The sequence below is a fragment of the Anser anser genome, assembly GCF_964211835.1.
Source record: "Anser anser genome assembly, chromosome: 5".
NCBI lineage: Eukaryota > Metazoa > Chordata > Aves > Anseriformes > Anatidae > Anser > Anser anser.
Genome location: NC_139725.1, coordinates 12,555,436 through 12,572,465, shown reverse-complemented (window position 1 = coordinate 12,572,465; position 17,030 = coordinate 12,555,436). Strand labels below are relative to the sequence as shown.

At 39.5% G+C, this 17,030-nt stretch overlaps 1 protein-coding gene across 2 annotated transcripts in view; it reads right to left on the bottom strand.

Moving 5' to 3' along the window:
- Positions 1-4,033: 4,033 nt before the first annotated feature.
- The window catches only part of CSRP3 (cysteine and glycine rich protein 3), a 16,002-nt gene continuing 3,005 nt past the window's right edge, over positions 4,034-17,030 (bottom strand). Inside the window, exons 2-6 of one of the 2 annotated variants that reach the window (XM_083840395.1) lie at positions 13,038-13,169; positions 8,342-8,510; positions 6,716-6,851; positions 5,872-5,965; positions 4,034-4,788 (exon numbers count right to left, since the gene is read on the bottom strand). In XM_083840395.1, the coding sequence (XP_083696521.1) occupies positions 4,709-4,788; positions 5,872-5,965; positions 6,716-6,851; positions 8,342-8,510; positions 13,038-13,149 (591 nt within the window). In that variant the 5' untranslated portion in view covers positions 13,150-13,169 and the 3' untranslated portion in view covers positions 4,034-4,708. Of the gene's footprint in view, positions 4,789-5,871; positions 5,966-6,715; positions 6,852-8,341; positions 8,511-13,037; positions 14,043-17,030 lie in introns of those variants that run through there. The other variant, XM_083840394.1, reaches the window with a different exon arrangement.

The following is a 17,030-nucleotide window of genomic DNA, read 5'->3' as shown; positions in this document are numbered from 1 at the left end:
CCCTGCAGCCCGTGGAAGAGACCACGGTGGAGCAGGTGGACCTGCACCGACGGAGGCTGCGGCCTGTGGAAGACCCCTGCCGGAGCAGGCCCCGGGCCAGACCTGTAGCCCGTGGAGAGGAGCCCACGCAGGAGCAGGTGAGCTGGCAGGAGCTGCTGCCCGTGGGGGATCCAGGTTGGGGCAGTTTGCTCCTGAGGGATGGACCCCGTGGTACGGAGCCATATCTGGAGCAGTTCTTGAAGAGCTGCTGCCTGTGGGCAGCCCACGCCGGCTCAGTTTGGGAAGGACGGCATCCCGTGGGAGGGACCCCACAGCACAGGGGACGACAGTGACCATGAAGGAGCGGCGGAGATGAAGCGTAAGGGACTGACCGCGGCCCTCATTGCCTGTTCCCCTGCGATGCTTGGGGGGGAGGAGCTGGAAGAGGGCAGAAGGGGGGAAGGCGTTTTTGATTTCTTTCCTTTATTTCTCACTTCTCTAGCTTGTTAGTAATACGCAATAAATCTTACTGTCTCCCTACGCTGAGTCTGTTTTGCCCGTTACGGTAATTGTTGAGTGATCTCCCTGTCCTTATCTCAACCCTTGAGCCCTTTGCACTGTATTTTCTTCCCTTTCCCTTTGAGGAGGGGGAGTGAGAGAGCAGCTGTGGTGAAACTCGGCCACCCACCCGAGTAAAACCACCACAGTCCTTTTTGGTGCCCAAAGTGGGGCTCGAGGAATTTGAGATAAGGATGATAGTTGAGAGAAGTAACAGGCAAAACATGGACTGGATGTTTTTATAAATGTAATAGTTGTGAGGAATTTAAGAAAGCAGTACTTGTGAGGAATATGTTTCATGGTAGTGTGGTGAAGGGACAAGGGGTGGAGTGTGTGTAAATTGTCCACTTCATCGGTGTTGTGATGATGTTATGCTTATTTTGGTGCAGGAATTCTTTTTCTTTTTGATGTAAGTGAAGTTTGTGACGATTGTGATGACTGTAAAGTAAGAGTATATTGTGATTATTCTTAAATATGCTGTTCACAGAGGGGAGGTGTGGAATGTGGTGGGTTTATGTGGCACGGTTTTGGTAGCAGGGGGCCATAGGGGTGGCTTCTGTGAGAAGGATCTAGAAGCTGCCCCATGTTTGGTAAGGGCCCCACTGCTGACCAGAGCTGAGCCAATAAGCGATGTTGTTCGCGCCTCTGCAAGAGCATGTTTAAGACAGGGGAAAAAAACACACTGCTACACAGCAGCTGGGAGAGAGAGAGGAGTGAGGAACAGCCTTGTGGGCATCAAGGTCAGTGAAGAAGGAGGGGGAGAGGTGCTCCAGGCGCCGGAGCAGAAGTCCCCTGCGGCCTGTGGTGAGGCCCATGGTGAAGCAGGCTGTCCCCCTGCAGCCCATGGAGTAACTTGGCTGCCCACCTGAGCAAAACCACCACAAACAGTCATATTAATTGTAAAGACACTTTGCTGCTACAATAAAATCCATATCTGGCATTGAGCAGCTTTGATGGACAGCAGCCAGGAAGGAAGTTCTTGCAGTCCTACCTGCTCAGTGCTGCGTGGTGTTTCTTCCTCAAAGCAGAAGGGAGAAGAACTAATGTTGTGGAGTTACAGAGGCTCTCAGGAGCAAATTAATACAACGCTGCTGTGATTCAGTTTCTCTGGTGATCCTTTTGTCTTCTAGTTCCAGGTGGACTGGTTCCAGCATGATCTGGGATGCTGCTCTGTCTTCAGGAAGCCTAAATGGAATCATCTGCTGCAGATCATTGTGATAAATGTTCTGAAGGTAATTGCCTCACTGTGGGAACGTTCTCTGGGGCTAATCTGGTCGAAGCAATGAATGGGAGTGTCACTACTTTCAGGCAGCACTACTTGTGAGGAAAGTGCAGTGCAGCATTCAGTAACAGGTGAATAAATAGTGATGGAATCGCTGATATTGTTCGAATTTGAATCCCTGGTCTTTGACTTTTCCTGCAAGGATTACCTGCTATCTGGTGGAATCATTTGCACAACCAGCACCATGCTAAACCCAACTGATTCTGCAAAGCCCCTGAACTCAGTGTGCGCCCTCTCTTGTTCAGCTTGGGAAAGATGCTCTCAGTGGAGGTGAGTGTGGGGGCATCTGGACAATGCTAAGATGTAGCCTGTAGAAGCAAATAGTCATAAAAAGATTATGCCATAAAAGATTCTAAAGACAGAAAGCTATAAACTGAAGTATAAAAACATGGATTGTCACTTTCTGCCTAAACCTGTGATAATTTCCAAAATGTTTGAAGGTCTGACAGTCTCATGGTCTATCATTCATGCCAAGGTTCCAGTCTGATGTATCTACCTTAAGCACCTACCTCAGACCTGTTTATCATGATGCTTAGGCGCTAGGTCCTGGGAAGTAAAGTCAGTACTTAAGTTCTCTAAGTTGCTAGAAGAGCACGGTAAGCACCTTGAAACCATTCCAAAGAATGAGTCAGTCCACTTGATTAGTGTTAGATGTTAGTGATATTGCAGATAGTGAGTCAGATGTTCCCTTGTGGTCTTTTTGGTTGTGGGAGCTGCTTTGCAGCTAAATCTAGCACCACTATAGCACAAGCATAGCAATTTATTTCTTAATCATAAATTTTTTACTTTCATAAAAATTAAAACCATGAACACAGCTCTCCCTCATTCCTGTGATTTGAGATATCATTAGAATAAGTAAGGTCTCTTTATCTTTTCTTTCTCCAGCAATTCTGTTTACTCACAGGGCGAAGAAAGGGCCTCTTGGTTAGCTAAAGCATTCTCTTTAAATTGTCTTTCTCCTTCAGCTAGTAATAGGCAAAGAAATTGCAGTTTTCCAATGCATGTAGAAAATCCGAGCTCCACTGTCTCAGAAAGACTCCTGGGAAGAGAGCTTATACAAAGTATTTATTCATAGAAAACTGTTAGCTGAAACCTGGAAGAATTTAGCCAGTTATCTTCTGAAAGAACTCTCATGGTTGTATATTAGAATTAACATGCAGTATCTAGAATGGAAGTGTAGGAAAATAGTTCTCATCTCTTTCTGCTTTTAACGGAAGTGAGTCAGGCACATTGTGGATGGGCAAAATGGGTTTCAGTGGTTTAATTTAGTTCAATTCGATTGGTTAGTTTCAGTTGGTTGGATCCAGTGTAAATATTTTTGAGGTTTTTCTCAGTAACAGGGGAGCTATGGAAATAGTTTGCTCTACCTCATTATTTTGTCTTTCAAAGAATCGGGAGAACAAAATTTGCAGATGATACCAAGAATCCTTTTGTGTGAATAGTGGGAAAAAAACAGACTGTGAAGCAATAAAAGTACTTATGCTATAAAAATATTTAATCTCTTTGCTGTTTCATGAAGTTAAAATATTTGTCAAAAAGGCCTTTATCGAGTATTTGCTACTCGGATCTTGTAGAAACATTTTTACAGTCATTATAGGATAACATCGAAATTCTTACGTATTTTCTGACCACTATCTTCTTTACCCCTCAAAAACCTGGGATGTTCATCACCATCACTGAAAACTTCTGCTGCAAAAATTCAAATGCCTTCTGAGCATTTTTGTTATTTTTGAGTGTTTTTCTATCCTATCATGAGTTTTGGAACTCTTCCTAAAAATTGCTGTGTTCTGATATCTGCATATATTGATATCTGGATGTAGAAGCTCAAATGAAATCTGTTTCTCTCCACTGCTTTGGGAGTTCAGTACCTGCTTTTCAAGAAGAGAGGTAGGATTAGACAGCTTTAAGAGGTAAATTAAATAAGTTCGTTATACAGGAATAAGGAATATCTCATGAAGTATCTCAGTTCTCCAACTAGCCCATTACAATGTCTTTTTTTTTCTCCCAGCTTGGAAAAAAAAAAAAGTTCATGCCTTACAATTATCAGCATAAATATTTAATCTGTGAGTATTTCTGCTTTCTTCGAGTGTGTTTGAATAGAGGTCAAAACAGTAATGAAAACTAGCAGAGAAACAGATCAAGATCAGAAAATGAAAGGTAAATACTGTCTAGAACTGACAATGTAGAGTAAAGCAAAGTAACAAGACAGAATTCTTGCAGTTATGAAATGGAGGGTTTAATTCATCTCAGTGAAATGCATTGATCTGTGACATTTTGGAACATAAAGCACAAGCAAATTGAAATAAACAAAAATGTGAAGCAATATGAGTACTTTATTGTAGCTTGAAAACATACAATAACAAAACTGACAGCACTGTATTCTAAGAAAACTTACTATTTCTTCAGAAATAGCTCCCTTTGAAAGAGAATTTCAGATACTTTTTAATCGTCTCAAAGTGAGTAACATCTATTTTGCCATAATACAAATAACATCAAAATGTTCAAAACACCACTAGGAAACTGGCCTAAGTCAGAACACTCTGACCTTTACCACTCTGTGATCCATAAGATATCTCTGTCTTAATGGGACAGTATACTGAGTCTTTCAAGATTCAGACTAAAATATGGTAAATAGTAGTTTAAGAAACAATAATGTTCCTTGAACAGAAGTTTTTGTCTTTATTTGCTCTAAACGTAAATCTAACTTTATCACTGTAACTTTTTTTAGGCTATTCTAAGAATTTCTTAAGATACAAGTTTGGAAGCTTTTTCTGCAAGGTGGAGAATATTAAACAAATGCCCTAGTTTATTAGCGATATGTGATGTTTTTGTTTTCCTTGTCAACTGTTATCTGCTAACATCAACAGCAGACTCTGTTGCATCCACTTCTCATTCGCATTCTTTCTTTTCCGCTTGAGTGAGGCCACCAAAACCAATTCCTTTGGGACCAAAATTTTTTGCATAGCAAACTGCAAAAGAAGGAGGAGGGTAAATAATATTAGGAATGTTTTCATGTCGAGGTAAAGGACTTGTGTCTTTAGTACTACTTCCAAATATAAGTTAGTAAAAAGAAGGAAATGTGAGTGTCTTTCTTGATAGTGCCAACAGAGTCTAACAGTGAAACATATTTGACTTAAATGGAAGTGTCATATCTGAGCTTCTCCAAAAAAGTCAGAAACAGTATGTATTCAAGATTTAACTAATGTTTTCTTTAAAACTGCTTTCCCATCCATACAGACTATTTTCAGAGGGGGTTAAAAGAACTAGAATGTAGTCCAGCCAGCTTTTGATGGTAGTTTAAGCAATGCCGTGCTAACTGTGTATTGCTAAGTGTATGCATGTTTATTTATCACAATTCGGTTTAAGTAATAATGGTCAGCATATTTCTCAAAATATGCCTATTTGACAACATCCTGTTGTCAGCCTGTGCCCAACTTAAATATTTTTTAGAACTCTCTATAGAGTTTAGCCTAGGATATGAAAACTTGGCATACTTTGCTCCTTAAGCTGTTTCACATAGTTAAGTGAAATCTGCAAGCTTTGTTGATCTGAGAAGAATATCTGGATGTATAATTTAGCATGAACGCATTATCTTCTCTACAACCAATATAGCAGAAGTATCTTTTAATTCTTCCTGGCAAGAATTCCAATTGGGATCATGACCTTCAAAGATCTATCTGTATATTTGTGATTTAGTTGTTTTTTTTTTTTGTTTGTTTATTTTGTTTTTTAATGAGCAAGTGAGATTGTGTAGGTACAAAAATTTGCCCAGCAGGTATGGCTAGTGTTCTTGTTAGGAGGTCTGAGGATGGATCAGAGAGGGTGTTTTTGTAGAAAAATTACAAATTTAAAATTTAAATGTTCATAGCAGAAGATGCAATTGCAATTTTGCCATAGTTCTTCCTTTGTTTTTGGAAAGTTGTTAAAAAAATAAAATGAAAATTCATGTAGTTGTTAAACATGCAGCAGTAAATCTTGATGGCGATACTAGGTCTAAAAGGAATAATCTTACGCTGACTCGATAACCCAGTTGAGGTCATTGCAATCCTTACCTTTACAGTAGAGCTCTCCATCTTTGTCTGTAACATTGGTAGATTCTAAACTCTTTCCACAAATAGCACAGCGGAAGCATGTCTTATGCCAAGGCTGAGGAAATGAAGACAATTCATTGTGTTACAGCAAATGCACAGCTAGCAGATGCAAGAAACAAATAACAGTTGCTTTAGCCTAAAACTGTCTTCTTGCTCTTAAGGCTTCCACTTTTCATCCTTCTAGATTTTTTTTTTATTGATTATCCCACTTTATTATCCCACTATTATTTAACATCTTACCTAGCAACTTGCTTGTTAATAGAGGTCTGGTAAAAAGCAGAGAGCTTTAGATAGTGGCCTCTCCCTTCGTGCGCAGAGGTAATATTCTAGTGAGAGTTTAGAGCAGAGGGCCAGCATGTCACGGGATGCTGGCTTTTCTTTTTTTAGTCAAAGAAAATAATATAATCTTTTAAATATAATCTTTAGAATAATATAATCTTTAATTTAATCTTTAATCTTTAATTAATTTAATCTTTAATTTTAGCTGCATTTGCCGCTAAAAACAAATGTTTAAATTATAACTATTCCAAAAGATGTTAGTAGGATGATGGTGGCAGAGGAGGCAGCCTGTACAGTAGCCAGAAAGGAAGGGTTGTTCCACAGACATCAACAAGATGCAGAAAGTCCGGGTTTATGCAACAGCACATGACTTTAAACCTGATAGGCGTTACATCAGGCTTTACCAAATTGTTAATTCGTCTTCATATTTTCTTCATCAAGACTGAGTAAAAACTTCAGGGAATGATTAGCTATAGTTTATCTGCATTTGAAAAGCTTTTTTCCTAGTGTTTTAGTAACTACTTACTTTTCCTCCCCCCATTATCTTCTCTGCAGCGTACACTGACTTGCCACAGCGGGGACATTTATCCACATCGACAATCTTTTTGGCAAACTTTGAAGGGTTAGTTGGTGTAGAAGGGCGAGCAGGCTTTGGTGATCCCCTAAAACAGAAGTTTTCAGTGTTTTTAAAATATTGCTTAAAATGCTATCTTCATTTAGAAATATGAGGTCATGGTGTTTGTTTTTGTTTGTTTTGTAAGGGAGAAAAATACTAAATTTTAAATTAATTAAATTAAATTAATTAAATAAAAGGTCTAGGACATGCAAAAGAGAAAAAAAAAAAAAAAGAAACCAGAATTGTTACAGAATCACAGAAGTATTTAGGTTGGAAAAGACCTTTTGTTGTATTGCATAGTTGAAAAGCTGATATTGTAGCCACTGATATTTCCTGTATTGGCCTGAGCACAAGGAGTTAATGCTAGCCACTTTTAATGAAAAGTGAAAGTAAAAAATAAATTTTGTTTTTGTTGAGAGGCAAAAAGAGAAAAAGAAGCAGAAGACCCCCACTTCTTGTAACTGGCTAACTGCTAGTACTCAGTAGCGAACAGATCTTGAAAGGGAGGGAAAAAAAAAAAAAACCAACTCAATTTTGCATGCTCTTTGTTGTTGTTTTATTTTTATTCAATGCAACATTTTGACAAGGAACCAGGCTTCTCAGGTGGCCCGGGGTCAAAAGCATCAGAAAAATAGCTTTGCTATTTCTAATAGCTTTGCTTTATATTTCTGAACTTTGTGCTCTATGTCCTTGTGCTTGCTTAAAGTCATTGACAGAACTACTTGTGAATTATCGGATTGTTGGACTGCAACAGGTCATTAAGCCTACAGGACATAACAGTCTTGGATACAGAGCTGTGCCCACAATGGATGCATATCTCACATGGGGGTACAGTTAAGTATGGTATTTGAGCTTTTATTACCTGCCTAGCATATTTGTTGATGAGTTCCCTTATAGTAATAGCAGAAGAAAACTTTTTATTTTGAAATGTGCAGTTTTGAGAATCATAGGAAAATACTATAAAAACCTACTGTCAGACATAATTTCGTGGAGCTGAGGCTTTTTGAAGATGCTATCCCATGGGAATCCCTTTGTTCAGTCATGTTCTTGGTGTGCTTGCAAGTATTGTTCAAGCCACAGGGAGGATTTAGAAACATTATTTCTGTATTGAGAGGAGTAACAGTGTGTGGTATTGTGATTATTTCTGTAACAGTAAAACTTAACTGTATCTTAGCCTCTGATAAGATGAAGAAAATTCTCATGTTCTACGATGAATGTGATTTTATCACAGTGCTACTCATGGCAAATTACAATTGCAGTGATTGCAGCATAGGTTCATCTTGACATAAAAAGGCTGCTGCTGCCTATTGAAGGAGGAGAAAATTCATGAAGAGAGCTTACAGAGACTGAAAATTATTAAAAAATGGTACATTGCTGTGTCCACTGAAGAAAAGATTGTAGGAAGTTCTGTTCAGCCACTCATACCATGTGTTGTTTTAGGAACAGAATAAAATATCTCCCTGTACCATATATACCCCAATAAGTGACAAGTGGTATCAGAAAAACAGACAATGCTCTCAGTGGGATTTAACTCACTGTTGCAGATTCAAGCCTAGATGATCCCCAGTGTCAGTGCTGAGACATCCTGCCCCTTGTCCAAAGCCAACACCTTTGGGACCATATTTTCTTCCATAGCAAGTTTTGCAGTAGATTTCAGATTCGTGAGCTGCTACTGTGGTGCTGTCCAGAGCTTTTCTGCAAGCCACTAAAAACAGGAAAAGAGAGGCACAGATAAACATTTGCATATTCAAAGTTGAATTACTGTGGTTCAGAATAATTACAATTAGTGTTTATTTTTGTTCGTCTTCAAAAAATACACAAAAATAGGGGTATTAGTGCGTAGTATAAAGTTTCACTGGACTGTTGGTAACGTAATTGTTCATGCACACAATGTTTGTGCTCTCCAGTTACACTCTAACCCCAGAAGAATCTTGGGCTTGTCAAGACAATTTTTCTAGATCTGTGAGGCCAGAGATGGATCTGAGGTAATCATCCCAAGGTCCCAAACCCTAAAAACAAGGGAGAGGTTGCAGGGGTGTCGATTCTACTGTGCATCTGCACCTTTCAGAATAGTTCCTCTGAGTCTGTAGCGGCTTTCTCATGTCAGCCCATCATATTTTAAGCTGGCAAGTTTTAAAAAGAGAACGTAACATACTTGCAGTGTCCAGTCAGAATCAAGCGGGATATATAAATATATATATATATATATATATATATATTTATTTATCTCATTGCATTTTTTTGGGCTGTAGAGCCAGAGGAAGCAGTGACTCCAAATACCTGATTTTTTTCAACTTCCTCCAGGATGACAAGAATATGATGATGCAGATTCTAAGACCAAAAGGACCTCCTGCTAGTTGTATTTGTTATAGAGAAATACTGCGTGGCTTAGCTCACCAGAAAAGGTCTCAGAGACTTTTGGACAGAAGATGCCATAGGAGCACCACACGCATAATGGAATGCAAGTTATACTCTCTATGTCACTACTTTAAATCTAGTCTCTAGCTGAAGGGATCAAAAGTTAATGAGTGCTAACAGCTGCTTATTTGAGGTCTCAGTAGACAAGTATCTATGTTTTGAGAAACACACCTTGAGCTAACAAACATAGCTAAGTTCAGTCTTGTGCATGCTTACTCTCAGCAAATGTGCATGGAAGGTAAGGCAGATAAATCTGGGTTCTCTGGGGTGCTTGCTTTGCTGATCTGAAATCTGATCATCTTTTTATGACCAAATCCTGTTACCAGGCCAGCGTATCTCCTTGCTGTATATGCATGGAAACTTGGACAATAATGAAAGGAAAAAGTAGTAGTGGCAGTCTTCATGTGCTTGGTGACTGTGTATGCCACACTGGTTTGGAAACTCAGTGTGAGACAGTCCCCACCCCATCAAGAGAGGATGAAGCTTTCAGTTATGAATGGCTATTAAAAAGAAAAAAAAAGATTTTGTAGTATACTTAAAAAAAAAAAAAAAAGACTTCTTACAAATTGTTTAGTGTGTCAACAGTAGTTACTGGGGGAGGCGAGTGGGGTAGTGTAGGGAAATAATGTTCTCTTCAACTTCCTTTGACCAAGTGCACATACCGCAAAGGGCTCTCCAGTCATGCGTGTCCTGTTGATAGCTTGGAAAACAGTTGCTTAGCTCATGTAAGTAACACAAATCTGTGAATTGCACGAGTGTTGAAACTAGATGGAAGATCAAGCCTCTAGTAAAGCTATCTGAGTGTTTGATTTGTCCTTTTTTTCCCCCCCTACGTTTAACTGTCCTGCTGTGAGGTTTTTCTCAAATTCATTCAAGTCAGAGTTTAAGGATTTAAGGTGATATTGGAGCTTTGTTTCCATCACTGTAGTGTGTAGAGGGGAATATAATTCTCAAGGACTTGTTTAATTAACAGAAATGAAATGAGGGGCTTCTGTAAATGTGTGAACTTGATCACTTTGTGCTGCAGTCTCTTCTGCTTTGGGATTATAATTATGTTTGCTGCGGGAGTTAAGGGATGATGGAAACTCTAGCAGTAGATAAAGTGTTTCTATTTCTGGCTCTGTAAGGATAGAGTATCAATTCACCACAACAGATGGAGCAAAAGCCCTTGAAGTGCTATTGTTGAAATAACTTTGAGACCTGTCATCTGCTAACAGATACTGTTTGCAAGCTGGCAGTAAGAAGTTTCAGGTTTATGGCGAGAGATCCTGCCAAATGTCCGTCACAGCTGTGTTTTAAGCAAAAGCTGACAGGGAAACAAGGTACGTAAACAGCAATCTGGGCAAGGAGAAAGGTTTGTTGGAAAGAAGTTTTAAAAACTGTCTGTAGGGAAAAACTATGGAGTACAGATACCAGGATTTTATAGTTCCACTTATCTCATTTTTACTGTCTTAACAGGTTGGTTTGAATTGCATGTATTTTTGCCCAAATTTAACTCTGTGGCCCAAAAATACTAGTGTTTTTCATGTGTCAGGTCAAATATAATACATGCTCAACTACATGGATTTAAATTGTTTTTTGTACCCAAGAGTGGGTACAGAGAGGACTGTTTTTCTTGTCTTGAGAAACGAAATCCTTTAACTGATTCATTGAAAAGTCCACGAACATGATACACGATATTGAATTATCTGGTCCAAAGCTAGTGTATGTGAATCATGGGAAACATAAAGCCAATTAACATACCTCTCACATGCCAGCTGGGCTTAGCTGCATCTTTAATTTTTGACCTTAGACATACTTCTGCTGGGAATACTTTTTTTAGTATCTAACCTATCTATAATTTAGTTCACACATGAGTACAATAGGCAAAAAAATAAAAACAGCAGACCTAATGAATGCATGTTGTTTATCGTGAGACATTTAAAAAAAAAAATCAGCTGTGCTAAGAATGAAGCTTAAACTTGTTTCAATATTAGATGTCTGAGAATGATAGCTTTTTATTTTTATTAGACACTGGAGAGTCTATTCATTTGACATTGATATTTCACATATCACTTCTATCGTTGAATAAAGCATAAGTGTCAATTAAATCTTTTATCATAATTAACACATCCATGCTTCTCTCCCTGTAGCTTCTCTGATCTATAATACTAATTGTTATAGGCAGCACATGGAAGCAATAAACAGTCTCTAGTTTTTACCAAACTAAGATTTTAACCATCTGTAAGAATTGGCTGAAGGCTGTCAATTAACTACAACATTTTTTGAGGGAATTCAAAGGCATCACTTGCAGGGTCAGGGAGAAGGTCAAACAAGACTCATGTATGCCCTTTGAACTGGTTCTGTACAGTGCTGTACTGTCATCTAAGCGTGTAAAAACTTCCTCACTTCTGAAAAGGAAAATTTTCAACCTATCCAGGAAAGGAGGGTAAAAAACCTAAATTCAGTAGTATCAATTGTGCTGAACTTCATAGTGCAAAGGTCCTAAATCTCAATTGTCTGCAAAATACATTATTTAGCAATCTTTAGTTTTTATCAAATTGTTTTCTCCCTTCACAAAGGACAAACAGAGGTGAATTGATACCTTCTCTCTCATTTTTCAGGTGTTAACTCATCTGCAGAGAATGCTGTCTGCTGAACATTGAAGACGCTTGGGGAAAACAGTAAGTGAAATGGGACTGTAGGAAATATGGGGAAGGAGAAGACTGAGTTACTTGCAGGGTGTTGGTGGGAGATTTTGATGCCAGAGATAATCTTTCAGCTTTTCCGTGTGTATTTTTTTTAGGGTTAATCATAAAAGTACTCATCTCCTGTAATATCCTAATAAGACATACCTCTGTCTCAAGAGCACTGTTTGTGTAGTTCCTCTAGATTTTTTAACTTGAAACCTGTAGTATGCTACATTGTGGGACAGAGTAGGATTTCTTCAAGATTTACCTAGTTACCATATTTCTGCAGCACTCTAAAATCCCTAACAAAAACCATCATGCTTGACAAAAGAGAAGTCAAGATCCTGAGAGAGACATTGCTCAGGGGTAAAAGCTTAGAAAACTGAAATTTGATGATTAAGAGCTGATGTGGAGTGGCAAACTGGTCTTTCAGAAAGTTGACTGCTGTTTCTGAAAAGTTGCAATTGTTTTCTATCCTTCAGTTACTTAAAAAAAAAAACAACCAAACAAACAAACAAAGAAAAACCTGTGGTGGTGGGGGAACCAGTTTTCATCTTTAGTGGATTATTGTCTCTGGGAGTAAACTGATTAATCATCCTTACAGACAAGGATCCCTCAACTCAAAACTGACTTTCTACAGAGATTTAGTTAAAACACACTGCAGTTGAACAAACTCGCTCAAGTCTTCGCTCCCTCCTCTCGTTCCCCTCCCCAGGGTTGCAGGCAGTATGTGCAACGTGTGGCTGCTTATGGTAGGAGTATTTTCTTTGGCCCCATGGGATCCTTAAGGTTTCAAGAGAGTCGTTCCAGAGTCAGCCTTGCTGTGCTGTGCTTGAAGTAGGAGTATTAGCGCGACTGCTCTCTCCTTTGTTTTCTCAGAAGATGTATAAGCCTTACAAAACTTTCCCTGTGTGGAATTGGGTCTGACACAGGTTGTGGCTACTGTCCTGTATGTGGGTTGAGCTGTTTATGACCTGCTATAGGTGTCCCATGGGCAAACATGTTGAGTTAGGCCAAATATGAAGCTTCTTTATTGTGTTTCTGCTTGGATGCAAGTTAATACAAAATAAATTACTAGCTTTAAGTGACGACCCCTACAGAGCTATGGAAATAGTGTGAAGTTAAAATGGTGTAGCCCAGCTTACTGCAGAGGAAGCATGTCTTGTGAAAACTCCTTCCATTGCATTGAATTTCCTCAGCGTGGTACACTGTCTTCTCGCAGGCACCGCATTTGGCTCCACCTCCCCAGTTTGGCATCCTTGTATGCGAAGGGCAACCTAGAAAATCAAATTGCATAAATAAATGCAGTGAAAAAAGTGAGTTATTTTAAACAGAACAGCTTGATTTATTTTTTTTTCCCCCCTTATTGTTCCCAACACCATCACCAGTGAACTGCTATTGCAGGGTGGCCCCAAGCCAGGATCTGCTCGGGTGAATTGTACCACAGCACTTGTAAATTATCTGGTAGCAGAGAGGTGAGATGGCAGCTGAGAGTCAGCACAGATCTGCGTGCCAGGTCCTGCGTAGGAAGGCAGACCTGGGGAGACCTTCCGTGCGTGGCTGGTGTAACGGCTCTTGGAGGAGACACGCTGCGTATCTGTGCTGTAGGAGGAATGTCACAGCAGACTGATCGCGGGGTGAGGACACTAGCCTGGTGCTTTGGGGGGGCAGCCTCGGTCCTCTGCATGACACACTGTTGTAAATAAGGTTGTTCTTTAGCTTGGAATCATGTAAATACGATACATGGTAAATATGTTAAATGATTGTGAGGTGTTTCGGTAAAAAGATGATAGGGTCATTCTTACCTCTTCTGGAGGAGTGAATCTAGGATGTATTTACAACAAATAGTCATTCGATTTCAGTCCCACCCTCCCCTCTATCCTAGCACAGCCTTTTCCCTTCAGTTCTTGCTTTCTTTTCATCTCTGCTGATACGGTTTTGTGAGGCAAATTTTAGTGGAGGCTAATAAACGCTTTGAAGCTTTATGGGAGTTGAAAAGCAAAACTGTGGACAGAATTTGACCTTAAACTCTCTACAGAACAATATTGTCTGTAGGTTCTGTGAAGAGACACTGTATTGTGCTATTTATGCATTTCTAAAGCATGACCTTCCGCAATGATATATATATATATATATATAGGCAATTTTCTCTGTCAGGATGATGTCACGTTCTCCATTGCATAGCTGGATAAATTCCACCTTGAAGTTGAACAACTGTATGATGTTATTTCAGAAGACACTGGAGTAGAAACAAGTTATTTGTTCTTTTCTGAGTTCCTTATAAAACACGGTCACCGTGCAGCAGGATTATTGCTGCACAGTTGTTACAAAGTAATAACAGCTGTGCTTTCCTTTGTCAATTGTTGCTAAAATCTAAAGGTGGGAGAGAAAGACAGTAGTGCTTACTGTTGCAGTTACTATTGAAGTGCCTTGCCCAAGGTCATGTAGGAGGGCAGTGACAGAGCCTGGAGCTGAACGTACACCACCTGACTGCAGGCACAGTAAGTGCCCTTCCTGACGATTGTGCTATCACCCATCTGAAATGACCACAGCCTACGGTTTGCCCTTCTGTTTTCTTGTTTGAGTCATCGTTTCTGGAAAGACTGGAACGTCATCTTGTCATCTGCACGTCGTATTATCAGGTTGTTCCAGGCTCCTGGCTCAGGCCTCCTTTGTCCTTCTTGGAAAGCCAGTCATTTTCTTATTATAGTTCTTTCAAAGCCTGCTTGTCCCAGTTGTATTTGATTAAATCCACTGTCAGATATTCTTAAATAAGAAAAGGATTTTCACTACTGAATCAAGTCTGCCACCTGAGACTTTTCTCCTGATGTCATGTAAGAGGGGAAATTATCATAGCAGTGATGTAATGTAGCTGTTACTTTAAACAGTTTGCATTATACCCTAACATTTTACAGTGTCTGTACATATGACTCTAACATCCCGTTTACTCATAATCTCAGTGACTTCTGTACCATATCTGCTAAATTTCAGAATGAAATTAATATTTTCTACCTGCCAGCTCTACAAACTTAATCTGAAGCTGAAGGGAGTTCTTTCTGGCTACTAATGCTAAAAATCACACAACTAGAGTAAAAGGCAACAGTATCAGGCAAAACCAAGATAGGACTGTAGCATAGGAGCGTGTGCTCATGCTGAAGCAACAGCACTGCAACACTGCAACAGCAGTGTAGGCATATTTTAACCATCAATGTTTGATAACAATCCAGATATTAGCATATCTACAACGTATCCGCTGTAGTACTCTGGTTATTAATATATCCCTAACCCCATTTAATCCCCCATTCGCTGTTGTGACTGTTACCTGCGGTAGACAGCATTTCTGATATCCTACTGCAAGACCCAGTCTCTCCTTTGGGATTCTGATTTAGGCTTAGTGGAACCAGCTCCTTAGCCCCATCAGCCTAGTCCTCAGCTGCCATAAAGCAACTACTCTATTAAATTATTTCAGACCCTGTCAGTTCTCCTGCTGCTCTGACAGCAAGAAAACACTAATGATGCATAAGAGAGAGGAAAGCTCAGCTTGCCTCTGTGTTTATTTGTAATGTAACAAGAAAGAAGCAGAAATACGATGTAGAGGTCTGATGTAGTTGAAATAAATAAGAATAACTGTATGCAAGGAATGGATTATAAATTTGTTTCCCTCTTACTCAGGAATGCTTTAACGAAATAGTGCTGTTTAAATCTTTTTCCCATTTCTTTTAAATGGGAGAAAAGGGAATAGGGAGAAATATTTCGCTTCGGTAAAATCTTTTCTCTGCCATTTTATGTTCTCCCTTTTTTCAAGTATTTTTGTATCAGTGTTATTTTTTCTTTTAAAATTAGAGTAATACTTGTCAAAGATTTTAAGAGAAGGAAGAGCAGTGACAGAAAATTCAGTGTTGTGATTGAAAATTAAAACAAGATTTTTGCATTCACAGCGTCTCCTTTGCTGCCAGCTGAATCCTGTACCTGCTGGAGCAGCATTGGTAGCTGCCTGGGGAGAGTGTGGTTTGCACCTCTAGTTACCGACAGAGTAAAACTGCTTCTGCTGTTTTAGTTCCCTTCAGAGACACATACAGTATTTCAAACTGTGGCAACAGGAGACTTGTTGGAAACTAATTCTGATTACATCATTAACTGAAAGAAAAAAATAATCTCTGAAAGTCTGATAATGCTTGATAGTTACAGGCTGTGGTTAGAGCTCTTAAAAGAACCATTGCTCCTGAGGCTAATTATAGTTCCATGACTGGGCATGCATACACATTTTCCATGCTTTTTTGGCATCACCTGATGGGAAGCTGTAGGAGACAGAAGTCATGGTAAAAATGTTCCCGTAAGGATTCTGGCATAAGAATGGCAGTGGATGGCATGATGTCTGCACTGCCTGGCTTAATAGCTGGGTGAGGGACCAGGGCAACTCCACAGTCTTTGTGTTCTTGCTTTGTTCATCTCCCTGAATGCAGAACTGCGGTGGCCCTCCCTGCAGATGCTGCCTGTGCAGCAGGATTACTGCAAGCCATTAAATTCTATCTGTCTGCATTACCTGCAAATAGAACTCTGCCTCCTATTTGCCATACAAAAAATATACTCAAAGTCTTAATTCCACTTAATTTCATTTGATGCCAGTATCTAAACTCATTTGAAACCCCCGGAATTCTTTCATCTTAATCTGATTAATTTACAGGGACTGCTAGCCACATGGTATTTCTTTATTTATTGATTGATTTATTTTTACTTTTTGGTGATCTGTACTAGTGTTACTCCTTGTTGGCAGGCACTTCTGGTACTGTTAAGCTGGAGGAGCATGCTTGGTCTTGCTGTAATAGTATTCAGCAGCTTGTATCATTCCATTTCAAAATGCAGCTACTACATGGAGTAGAATTTATTACACATCGGATGTGCAGCCAAGGATACGTGCATCACTTTATTTAGATAGTAACACCACTACATAGGCTTGCCTCAGACCAAAGGAGCCTTTGAAGTGTTTCTGTGCTCTTCACAAGCATGAAAAAAATGTGAGTTGTCTTCTCTTGGGCTATTAGGCATGCTGTACAAATCTGGATGTAACATGACTGTCACAGAGTGTGTGTCACTGATCAGAGTACTATTGGTAAGAGTATAATCCAAAAATATATTTA